Source organism: Sus scrofa, chromosome 9 (genome assembly GCF_000003025.6).
Source record: "Sus scrofa isolate TJ Tabasco breed Duroc chromosome 9, Sscrofa11.1, whole genome shotgun sequence".
NCBI lineage: Eukaryota > Metazoa > Chordata > Mammalia > Artiodactyla > Suidae > Sus > Sus scrofa.
Genome location: NC_010451.4, coordinates 126,272,176 through 126,285,140, shown reverse-complemented (window position 1 = coordinate 126,285,140; position 12,965 = coordinate 126,272,176). Strand labels below are relative to the sequence as shown.

The 12,965-nt window shown below is 36.4% G+C and overlaps 1 protein-coding gene across 10 annotated transcripts in view; it reads right to left on the bottom strand.

The window, feature by feature from the left end:
• Positions 574 to 12,965, bottom strand: part of RNF2 (ring finger protein 2) — a 111,931-nt gene continuing 99,539 nt past the window's right edge. For all 10 annotated transcript variants that reach the window (XM_021102634.1, XM_021102632.1, XM_021102633.1 and 7 more), the window contains 5 exons: positions 11,162 to 11,322; positions 9,715 to 9,930; positions 4,117 to 4,389; positions 2,879 to 3,050; positions 574 to 2,601 (listed from right to left, as the gene is read on the bottom strand). In XM_021102634.1, coding sequence (XP_020958293.1) covers positions 2,500 to 2,601; positions 2,879 to 3,050; positions 4,117 to 4,389; positions 9,715 to 9,930; positions 11,162 to 11,322 — 924 coding nt within the window. In that variant the 3' untranslated portion in view covers positions 574 to 2,499. The remainder of the gene's footprint in view (positions 2,602 to 2,878; positions 3,051 to 4,116; positions 4,390 to 9,714; positions 9,931 to 11,161; positions 11,323 to 12,965) is intronic.

Sequence of the window (12,965 nt, the reverse complement as noted above, 5' to 3'; positions counted from 1 at the left end):
CACAGTGGAATATTATTAAGCCATAAAAAGGAATAAAATTCTGATACATGCTACAACACGGATGAATATTGAAACCATTATGCTAGAAGAAATAAGACACAAAGGACAAATACTGCATGATTCCACATACATAAGGTGCCTAAAATAGTCAAATTCAAAGACAGAAAGTAGAACATAGAGTTTACCAGGGGCTGAAGTTGGGGGTGGGAATAGGGAATTAGCATTTAATAGATACAGTTTCTAATTAGGATGATGAAAAGATCTGGAAATAGAATAATGGTGATGGTTATGCAACACTATGAATGCACTGAATGTCACTGAATTGTATGGTTAAAATGGTAAATCAGGTTACATTTTTTTTTAACCATAATTAATTTTTACATTACAATGTAAAGACCTTATTTAGCGAGCTTTTTGTTCCTCATTGAGATAGGAGTTATAGAAGTTACTTAGATAACACATTATGAAACCTTGGCTGGTAGGAACAGTAAATAGTACCCATCCCCAAAACACACACACACACGCACGCACACACACACACACACGCACACACACACAACACTACACCTTCAATGCTCTACCAAATACCTATAATTATATTTTGCAAATGATTACACATCCAATAAATTCACTAATGATGCAAAGAATTTACATCCTCCTATACCGATAAAAACACATACATTCTCTAAGCACAAAGCTTGTATTTACAAATAACTTTTTGCTTAAAGACAAATTTCAATTAATAATCACAACAGGAATTTAGTTATTTAATGCAACCACTAATCTAATGTCACCAATAAAATCTAATCAGTTATATCGCAAAACCAGGGTTATATTCAGTGGACATGCATTAATAATCTATACAACTTAACATTAAACCAGAAAAGGAACTGAATACAAAATTTCCCTTGAGTTTTTGATGGTTTTCAAATTTCATGGCACAGGTTACCAAAAAAACTTTAAAAACAGATTTGAATTATTTTCAATAAAATGGTAAAAAAGTGAATAAACCTTTTAAGTTTTCACACTGGGGTAAAGATTTAAAACATGAAGCTGGCCCCAACCTGTCAAAAATGACAGGTAAATATTTACAATAACTAGATAGGCTTTAATTACAATGGTACTGGAGGATGACTCTCCCCTGGGTAAAAACTCTCTATGACTGATTTCTCAATGCAAACATGTTTTTGTAAATACTGGGAAGATATAAACTTGGAAACATACCTGGAAACAGGACAGAGATGAAAAATAACACACAAGTCAACCTTATTTCAGACCTGTAATCATAAAGCCTCTGGCTCCAAACACCAAACACTGTCCTTTAATATAAAACTAAATTAAGAAGAGTAGAATGACTTCACCATACTGGCTGACATTCTTCTACAGAATTATCCTCCACTACACATCAAGGCGGAGGGTTCAAACTCCATTAACTTGCTTCTCTAGATAAAGTGTAATTAGCAGAGCACCAAATTTATAAACTGATATGGCAACCCAAAATGCTAAACACACTTTTCAAACAGAAACAAATTTTTCCCCATTGTTAGTTCTATGTGCCATGTTGTTTTTGAAACTTATGTGGCTACCAATAAGAAAATTAGGAAAGCTTTGAACATATCTTGTACTTTTCATCAAGGCTAAAGTGCAAAATAACTCCACGTCTCTGGTATTTTAATAAGAAAAAACACACATAATAAAGGAACTGAAGTGAGATCAGAACTAATAAAAAAAAAAGAGACTTTTTTAAATATACACTTGAAAACTACGTAAGACCAATTTAATTTTTCTTTCTTCAATGAAATCTGTGAATGGACCAAGTTCTCACAGAACTTGAGATTGTGTCTGGTTCTCTTTCCCAGAATCAGAAATTGTGAAATTAGAGGGAAAAAAGGAAGAAAAAAAAAATTTCCTGACAATGGACACTAAGTTCATAAAGAACTTTTAAAAATAATGAGATACTATGGAAGAAAATACCATGAAATAATAATCCTATGAGAATTGTTTTTTAAGCACAGTAAATTTGAGCCTTGGTCTTCATGAAGATACTACAGCTTATATAGAAAACTATAAATATACAAGACTCCAGGAAAAAAGTCAAAATACATATAATTTAACATTCTGTAGGCCTAAAAAACTTTTAAGGGAAAAGGATGGCCAACTGAATGAATCTTCCCTTAAGAATACAGATCTATGAAAAATTCCTGGGTCAAAAGCTCCAAAGTGCTCCAAATGGAACCACATTTTCGGAAAACATAGAACTAAGATGTATTTTAAAAAGGAAAGAAAATGTAATGAGTAACTGCAGTCCCTTCCAAAAAGGAAATCTTAAATTAAGGGGGAAAGATTCTAATAGTGTAAACGAGTCTGGCTCAGAAAGAAAACTGAACAAAACTGAACAAAAGCCAATGTTCTGTCCATAAAAGTAATGATGGAACATCTTTAATATTAAAGAAATAGGCTATAAAAAAGTTCATTCTCAGAACTGGTGTTAGTAAAAGCTCATTTGTGCTCCTTTGTGGGTGCGTAATAAAGTTCCATGGGTTTGTTCACTTTCCAGTATTTCTCACTGACCAATTCCAAAGAAAAAGAGCCATTTAACACCTAAAACAAAAACAAAAAAAAAAAGAAAGAATTATGAAAACTGCTCAAGGCACAAAACAGTGAGAAGGAACAAAGGTAAAAGTCTATCTTAAAAAAATCTTAAGATGAACTTTTCACTTACAATACTCATTAAAAAACAAAGGATATTTCAGTAACTAGCTGCTGCAATTTCTCTTTCAGGGTCTGTCCCATTTCATTAGGCCCCACCCAACCACTTGCCACTCTCAGACAGCCAATGTGCTCCCAGGTTTAATAGCCTATTATTGGAAATACTTACAGTGAACTGGCCACTGGCTGTTGCTATGTAAATGGTATACTGCTTCTCACTGGCTGTATCAAGATTCATCTGGTTTGATTCTCCTTTGCTCCGAAGTTCTTCTAAAGCTAACCTCACAGCCAGATACTTGGATAAATGATCAACAGTGGCATTACCTGAAGTCTTTATGTATCTGGAAAAATAAATCATTAAAACCTTAATTTCTAGATTAGTAATCAAATGTACTAAAAAATTATAAAACTAATACATTTCTAAAAAGCTATGTAAATGTACCTGTCTCTCAATTATTGACAAAGTAACATCAAAAATTTATTTCTCTAGTATCTAAAAATTAATTGAAAGGTACAGAGGACAAAGTATAAGCTCCCTGTTTACCAGGCCATGAAAGCTCTACCAACCTTTCTGTCCATAAAACATGACCAAAAAATCTAATAGAAACACACACTGTACTGAAAGAAAAAAAGAATATACTCCTCAACCCCAGTGGAGAGAGTTTTGGGTCTACAGCAGCAAGAGAATACTAAGAATATGAACAAATTTCTTACTGTCCAGGAATTAACTTCAGGTTTTTAACACTGAACATAGAAGTGCTAATCTTAGGATTTTTTTTTTTTTCTTTTTCTTTTTTTGTCTTTGTAGGACCGCACCTGCTGCATATGGAGGTTCCCAAGCTAGGGATCGAATCAAGAGCTACAGCTGCCGGCCTACGCCACAGCCACAACAACACCAGATCCTTAACCCACCGAGTGAGGCCAGGGATCAAATATGTATGCTCAAGGATGCTAGTCAGGTTCATTTCTGCTGAGCCATGACAAGAACTCTTTAAGATTTTTTTTTAGCATGGTATACCATTCACTCACTCACTCAACAAATATCTGATGCTTATCTGCACTCAATGGCAGATAGTATGCTGTCTGGAGACATACAATGGTAAAGCAGCCATCCTGGCCAGGAGGAATTTTAGAGCCTATTAGTACCCCAGCATCACTGTTAAGAAATTTAAACGATCCTTTTTCCTCCTCTATCTAGAAGTGTCACTGCTTTCAGATATGCAACTGTGGGTGGGGAGTATATGAGGAAAGATGAAAACAACAATCTAGGCAGCCAGAATATCCAAATGAATCCTGGCAATCAATGGGATGACAAATATCACTCTTAACTCTTATGAAAAACTGCCTTTCAACAATAAAGGTAAACATTATAAATGCAGATAATGTGAAGCTAACCCACACACTTACCTTGTCTGTGCACTGTCATCTTTCTCCATAAGTGTGGGATGAGGCCTGAATACTAACTCAATTTCACTAGCACCATCCATGACTGGATCAATTGCCACTGCTGCATTGTTATTATCAAGCTCAAGCCCAGAATCATCAGATGTTTTGGTCCGTTTGTTGCTAGGTCCTGCTTCCTGATTGCTATGCGTGGATGCATTACTACAGTGAGAACTGTCACCATTATCTTCTGCTCCACTACCATTTTCAATCTGCTGTTTCTTGCCTCGCTGTAATCTAGTCAAGGGAAAATAAAAACAGGTTGCACAAAGTTTGCATTTAGGCCTTTTCAATATATCAATTTTGAAGTATGTTTACTAAAGTTACTAAATTCTATAAAAATCTTGATTACTGAATTTGCTCCAAGTTTAATAACCAGCATTTCCCACATGTCCCTGAAAGGTCTAGAGAATGCCACACACACACACATTTGCATAAATCAAACAAATGTTTACATTCACTTAAAATTTTTCTTTATTGATTATAAGAAGTATTGGCAAATCTTTATATTTTGATAATTTTCTTTGTTATGAGATTTTAAATCTTGAGAAGGACATAATTCAGAGAGAAATTTTAAAATTCTGAGGGAAGATAATTTTTAATTATCTTTAATTAGAAATTCTTTTTTAAAATTTTTAAAACAGAGGTATAATTGACTTACTAGTTTCAGGGTTATAAATAAATTTTTAACTATGTTTTTAATTTGATTACTGGCATTTTATTTTTTTACAATTTTTATTTTTTCCATTGTAGTTGATTTACACTGTTCTGTCAATTTCTACTGTACAGCAAACTGACCCAGTCATACATATATACATATATTCTTTCTCTCACATTATCCTCCATAATGTTCCATCACAAGTGACTAGATATAGTTCCCTGTGCTATACAGCAGGATCTCATTGCTTATCCACTCCAACAAAAATTCTTAAGGATACTAAGAATTAAGGAAGTAAGATTTGAGAGGAATGATAATTAAGCACTCCCTCCCTTCACCCAAAGCCTGCCTACACAATGCAAAATCATTCTAATGTGGAAAGTGACATGGTATCTAAATATGGAGGCAAGAGCTATTTATGTATTTTTGATAGTAAACCCTTGTGTCAGTCGCACAGTTTGTAAATATTTTCTCTCAGTCCACACATTGTCTTGTTGTTTTAATATTTCCTTTGCTGTACATGTAAGCTTGATTAGATTTCATTTGTTTATTTCTGTTCTTCTTCCTTTTGCCTTAGGATACTAAGAAAATATTGCTACAATTTATGTCAGAGAATGTTTTGCCTATATCCGCTCTTAGAGTTTGAAGGTGTCATGTCTTCTACGTAAGTCTTTAAGCCATTCTGAGTTTATTTCCTTATGCCCTGTGAGGGAGTGTTCTAACTTCACTGATTTACAGGAGGCCATCCACCTTCCCCAACACCACGTGCTGAAGAAACTCTTTCCTCTACTGTAGAGTCTTTGCCTCCGTTGTCAAACATTAGTTGACCACAGGTGTATGGGTTAATTTCTGGGCTCTCTCTTCTGCTTCATTGATCTTTATGTCTGTTTCTGGGCCAATACCACGCTATTTTGGTTACTACAGCTCTGCAGTATTGTCTGAAAGTTTGGGAGGATTATGCCTCCACCTTTGTTCTTTTTCCTCAGGAAACTGCTTTGGCAATTCTGGGTCTTCTGTGGTTCCATATAAATTTTAGGATTATTTGTTCTAGTTCTGTGAAAATGTCATGGGTAATTTGATAGGGACCTTTGGCCATTTTAACAATATTAATTCTTCCAATTTAAGGCCATGGGATATCTTTCCATTTCTTTGAATCATTTTTTATTTCCTTTGTCAGTATTTCTCTTCATGCTTCTTACTTCTTCATACTTCTTCTTCATACTTCTCTGCATGCTGGTCTTTCATTTCTTGGTTAGATTTATTCCTAGGGTTGACACTATTTTATCTTTTTTGTCTTTTTAGAGGCTCCTAGGCTAGGGGGTCTAATCAGAAGTACAGCTACTGGTCCATGCCACAGCCACAGCAACGCAGGATCTGAGCCACGGTCTGCAACCCATACCACAGCTCCCAGCAACGACAGATCCTTAACCCAGTGAGCGAGGCCAAGGATCGAACCTACATCCTCATGGATGCTAGTCAGATTTGTTTCCACTGAGCCACGATAGAAACTCCCTTTTGATGTAATTTTAAATGAGATAGTTTTTTTACTTTCTCTGATATTTCAAGTGTAAAAAATGCAACAGATTTCTGTATATTAATCTTGCATCCTGCTACCTTGCTAAATTCACTTATTAGTTTAAACAGTTTTTGTGTGGAGTCTTTAGGGTTTTCTATACAGAGTATTATGTCATCTACATATAATGACAATTTTACATCTTCTCTTCCAAACTGGCTACCCTTTCTTTCCTTCTTCCTTCCCTCCTTTCTTTAGTCTGACTGCTATGGCTAGGACTTCCAAGACTATGTCGAATAGAAGTGGTTAGGACTTCCAAGACTATGTTGAATAGAAGTGGTAAGAGTGCACATCCTTGCTTAGGAAAGATGCTCAAGAACTTTTGTTAAATGCCCCCCCCCAAAAAAATTACCACTTATTGAAATCTAGAGACCATTTCAAAACTAAGAGGAAATGATTAATATGTTAAAAGATAAAACTATGATTCAATATTCACTATTACTCAGTTTTCAAAAGGAATGAAATTCTGCAGGTGCTACACATGAATGAACTTTGAAGACATTAAGTCTCCCACAAGACCAATCACAGAAAGACAAATACTGCATGAGTCCCCTTATGTGAAGTAGTAAAGGAGTCAAATTCATGGAAATACAAAACTCTATGGTTGGGATGGTTACCAGGACCTGAGAGGAAGAAGTGAACTGTTGCTTAACGAGTATAGTTTTTAAAGATGAAAAGAGCATTGGAAACTGGTTGTACAACTATATGAATGTACTTATGATACTGAGGCGTATACTTCAAGATGGTTACGTTTTATGTTATGTGTTTTTTACCACAATTTTAAACTGTGTATGAACAGACCAAAGTAACGAAACAAATCAAAAGCTCGACAGGGTTACTTGGCTAATGTATTTCTTTTTATTCCACACTTCTTTTCAAAAAACAGAGCTAGATAGATTAATTTCAGGCAGCATTCACAGAATAAAGTTCAGACGGAGATCAAAAGCCTACTCTGTTTTTTAAATCATATCCATAATACTACCTACTTTTTTTTTTCTTTTCTGGTCACCCTGCAGCATATGGAGTTTCCAGGTCAGGGATCAGATCTGAGCTGCAGTTATGACATATGCCGAAGCTATGCCAACACTGGGTCCTGAAGCCACTGTGCAGGGTTGGGGATGGAAACTGCGTCCCAGAACTTCAGAGACACCACCAATCCCACAACGCCACCACGGGAACTTGATTACCTACCGTTTTAGAGGTAGCATTTCAAGAAATTATACACCAACAACTTGAGCAATATAAGAAGTTAGAAATGTAAACATTTAGCCTTTAGAGGAGAATATAAGAATGTATGTTTATATGAAGTTAGCTGAAGACTAGTAATAGAAGTAAATTCTGAAATAAGTGAAGAATCCAGTAAGAATTATGACAAAATGTCCTGTGCTATACAAGAGACTAATTTTAATTCAATACAATGAAAAAACTTTAAAAGAAAATCTATGCATATAAAATATTTACTGAGCAGCTACTTGAAGCCAAACATGGTTTTAGGTACTAGTGTTATAAGAAGCAATTAATACTGAAACAGTCACTACCAGGGCCTCTTAGGGCTCTTATTATTTTAATGCAGCGAATAACACATACTTGTTCAAAGAATGATACAGACCACAATGAGGCAGAAAGGGTAAGAAAAGTATGGAGTCCTGGGGTGGAAGATGGGATCTTAAAAAAACACTTTAAGACAGAGAGTGTTTCATGTAGATTTCCTGGAAGAAGACAGTTCCTGAAAAAGAGAACAGTAACTATGAAGGTCCTGAGCCACAAACAAGCTTGCTAAGTCTGAAAAACAGCAAGGAAAGCTATAATAAAGCTGTTACCAATGAAAGAAGCTTCTATCATGTAATCCAGCCACTAGAAATGTTCGCGTAAAATCAAAGGTCTATCTATAGAGGCTTTTACAAAGGAGATTCTTTCTCCTGGTAAAAGGCTAAACTGAAAAACTATTCAAATCACTCCAACTCTTAGGAATGCATAACTCTCCTAAAATAAATGTATTCAACATTTAATATTTAATTTAACTTTGCTAAACAGAGTTGTAGATCAGCTTAATATAATTGGAAGAGAGCACATCTTTTAACCTTTAAGCCAGTGGTTAAAGACGCACTTCAGAACCACTTCTGGAACCTTTCAAATACCAATGCTTAGACCCTAATCTGATCTACTTAGCCTGGAGTGATACCTCTGAGGCCCTAGGATTTAAAAGCTTTCCAAATGATTTTGATGTTCAGCCAAGGTGAGAGCCACTAGACTGGGATAAGGCTTTATTCGTATCTCCTACTTTTGGAAGATGCTGACTCTCCCTGAGGCCTAAATATATTAGGAGATGTCAGAGCAGAAACGAGAACTGGGGTGAAGAAAGTACTCAGATTATGCAGGGTCACGGAAGCTATCATTGAGGTCTTTTACCCTGAATGTGAACAGAAACTACTAAAGGCCTCAGAGCAAAGGAGCTCCATGATCTGACTTCCAACTTATCATCTGCCTGCTATGCTGAGAACTCACTATGTGGGGGTAAGCACAGAAAGTAGAAAGTCCAATTAGGAGGCTATTTCAATACTTCAAACGAAAGATGGTGGTGGCCTAGACAAAGCCGGATATATTAAGAAAAGGCTAGAAATATATTTACTCACAGATTGGAATACAGACTGAGAAAAAAGCGAGAGGCTAAAGGCAACTCCAAAGTTTCTAGCTAAAGCAAGTGGAGTGGTCATCACCTGCAATGAACAAGAATGAAGAGAGGTAGGGGTAAGAAATCAAAGTTCAGAAGGGACATATTACATTTGAGATAAGGAACAGCTAATGACATACAAATGGAACGAGGAGCATATGGTCTCTTGAAAGCCAGGGGAAGAAAATCAAAGAGAAAAGAGAAAGTAACTGTGTAAAATGCTGCAGAGGAAGATGAGATCCGAGAATCAGCAATTCCATTTTTGCAATGTGGAGGTAAATGGTAACTTTGATAAGACTGAATGAGGGGTGGGGATAAAGCCTGATTCGAGGGGGTTCAAAATGGAATGGCAGAAGAATCGGAGATAGTGAGCAGAGACCACTCTTCAAAGGAGTTCTGCTGTAAAGAGGAGAAACAGAATGGTAATTGGTGGGAGAAGTGAATATAAGAAAAGGTTTTGTTTTTTTTTAAGATTCTAGTTTTTTGATAGAATACCCTATTATTCTTAGAGACATATGTTATACGTGCATAGAAAGGTAACTCACACAGAACCACTGCTTGTTACTTCATTTCACCTTTTCAAAATGGAGGGTGTTAGGTAAACTCAGTATCTAACAAAGTATTCCGAAAAGTGGCCACCGTGCCTGGTCTCCCATATACCTGTTCATGGCCTGTATCTTCAGTCCTTCCTCAATGCTGTGACTGAGTGCTTGCTGATTATTGTGCTTGTTGATCCTCGCTAACACTCTTTCTTGATGAGCTTCATACTCATCACGACTTGGATAAATTTTGCTGATGAGTGCATCAAAGTTTGGGTCTGGTCTTAGTGATCTTTTGGAAACTAGCTTTTTCCGACAGGTAGGGCATTCTTTATTGCTAAATAAAAAGAAAAAGGAAATGTAAATAATACCAGTGTCTTTAAGCTAAAAATAAAAACATCTAGCTTCAGGATAATTATCATCTTTATTCCAACACATTTACTAGGTCACAGAAATTGTAACTCATTAACCTGACTTTCCCTCAAAATCTGTCTAGTGGTTGAGCAAGATTTTTGAAGCCTCAGACACTCTATATGTATATATTTGCCAATAGGGAGAAATCTGAATACTTCTCAATGACAATTTATATATAACCATTTTAGAAATAAAAATCTATTCTTTTCTAATATAAATTTCCCCTTTCTGATATGAATGCCATACATGGAAAAAAATTATCCACTAATGTATATTAATGTATATGTTATCAATTATTTTATTCAAATAGCATTCCTTAGGATATTATTTTACATACTTAAGATCTGAAAACTATGGTTTCATGCTTTATCATTTCCTCAAAACAAAAACCCATCCTGGAGTTCCCTGGTAGCCTAGCAGTTAAGGACTTCGTATTGTCACTGCTGTGTCAATCCCTGGTCTAGGAACTTCTGCATGCCCAGGGTGCAGCCAAAATAAACAAACAAATACACAAAAAAAATCATCCTGAAAAGCTTTTCAAGTTGTGTAGTTCCCACTGTGTCATGGTGGGTTAAGAATCCAACTGCAGCAGCTCAGGTCACTGCAGAGCTTCAGGTTCGATCCCCTGCTCAGTGCAGTGGGTTAGAAGTTCCCACATTGCCAAAGCTGCAGCATAAGTCACAGCTGCAGTTTAGATTCAGCCCCTGCCCTGGGAACTTCCATAGGCTGGAGTTCCCATTGAAGCACACCAGAAACAAATCAGATTAGTATACATGAGGACGTGGATTCGATCCCGCCTCGATCACTAGGTTAAGGATCCAGTGTTGCAGTGAGCTATGGGTATAGGTTGCAGGCATGACTCAGATCCTGAGTTGCTATAGCTGTGGCGTAGGGCAGCTGTAGCTCTGATTTGAACCCTAACCTGGGAACTTCCATATGCCACAGGAATGTCCCTAAAAAGCAAAAATAAAATAAAATTAAAAATAATTTGCATAAAACCACGTTTCAAAGCAAAGATTTTTCCAATGATTAAAACATAGACATCAGATACATTTCCAATTCTCAAATATCAGAATGTATTTCTCAAAATCCTTAGGTACTTGAGCACTGTCCTGGTATAATTTAAGTACCAAGGATAATTCATTTCAACATACCCACTTCTGAGGGCTGTGATAATGCAGTCTGCACAAAAACGATGTAAACACTCCTTTGTAGTCATGGTATTCTTCAACATGTCCAAACAAATCGGGCACATTAGTTCACTGTGTAGACTTCGAGGTGAAACCACAATTTCCAAGCCATCGGTTATTGCCTCCTGTAAAAGCATCACTTTAAAATTAAATGTTACCCAATTTCCTTAAAATTATGAACAAGTTCAAATATATAAAAATATAGAAAAAGACAAAAATGAACACCCAGTCACCAGCATGATCAACTCATAATCAATCTTGTTTTAGCTATAATCTCCAACTTCCCTCATCCCCGGTACTAATGTATTCAAAAATGCTCTCATTTTAATGCTAAAATAGTAACAGTACATATTTATAAGATAACTAATAGTAAACTAATCTGGTATAATTTTTTAAAAGCATCAAATATGAAATCAGATGTCTAGTTCTACAACTAGCTTTGTGCCTTTAAATCATTAGTTTTAAACCTGTCTTATCTGCAAAATGAAGCAGGCTAAATGAACCCTAAGAATTCTTACATCTTCAAAACTGTACCATCTTGGAGTTCCTGTTGTGGCTCAGTGGTTAAAGAATCCGACTAGAACCATGAGGTTGCGTGTTCCATCCCTAGCCTCGCTCAGTGGGTCAAGGATCTGGCGCTGCCGTGAGCTGTGGTGTAGGCTGCAGACGAGGCTCAGATCCCACGTTGCTGTGGCTGTGGCGTAGGCCGGTGGCTACAGCTCCAATTAGACCCCTAGCCTGGGAACCTACATTTGCCGCTGGAGCGGCCCAAGAAATGGCAAAAAGACCAAAACAAAAACAACTGTACCATCTTGATAATAAATTATACATTTAATGCCATCAATTAAAATATTTTAAGACTCAAATACAAGTATTCCCTATTTATATACAGCTTAGCAATTTCATCTGAAATCACTCTTTGAACCTTAAAAAGTCTTGACCCACAGAAACACTTTTATACCAAGCGGTCAGGTTCTCAGGCTAACCTATCCACTGATTTAAACCACAGCACATGTGAAGAATAACAAGTAACAGTATTGCTAATTGCCATGTCTAAAAGTGTTTTCAGTGCTAAAATGCATTTGGAGCTTCAATGCAGAATTCAGGACACAGCTCCTACTTTCTTTACCACTGCCACTACCAACCCTTCCCACAAGGTGGCACTGAGAACAAAGACTACCAAACTCCTAAAGGCAGCAATACAGGCTCCTACAGATTGAAGAAAAGAGGTCTAGTAGGTGGCACTTAAAAAAGTAGATGGAAACAGAAATAAGGGGCTTCCCATACGTTACCAACACTTCCTGTCTCTGCCAGTTCTTCATCATACTTGTGTTTTCTCTACAGGGTCAAAGACTGATGATCCCAACAAGGAAAGACATCAAAACTATAGATATTGTCCATTAAGTATCATGTCCCAACCTCTTCATATAAAACACTTTCTGTATTTTACTTAGTTTATTACAAACAAACTCTTGATTTAGGAATTACAACCTCTAATTTGTAAATCACACAGAGTATGACGATGACTCAATCTAGTAATCTAGTCTGTCCTCCTCTTCCTCTTTAGAACTTGCCTAGCAATATCCCAATCTTGGATAAACCATCCATCCATGTTTTCCATGCCTCTACCTGTGCATCTGTGTAGCACTGCAGGAGAGAAAAAAAGGAACCACACAGCCAGACTGGTATAAAAAAAAACTTGTTTATCTCTCACTACACTATTTTTCAACTTTCCTTTCTACAGCCCTTCTACCACCTGATGATCTCA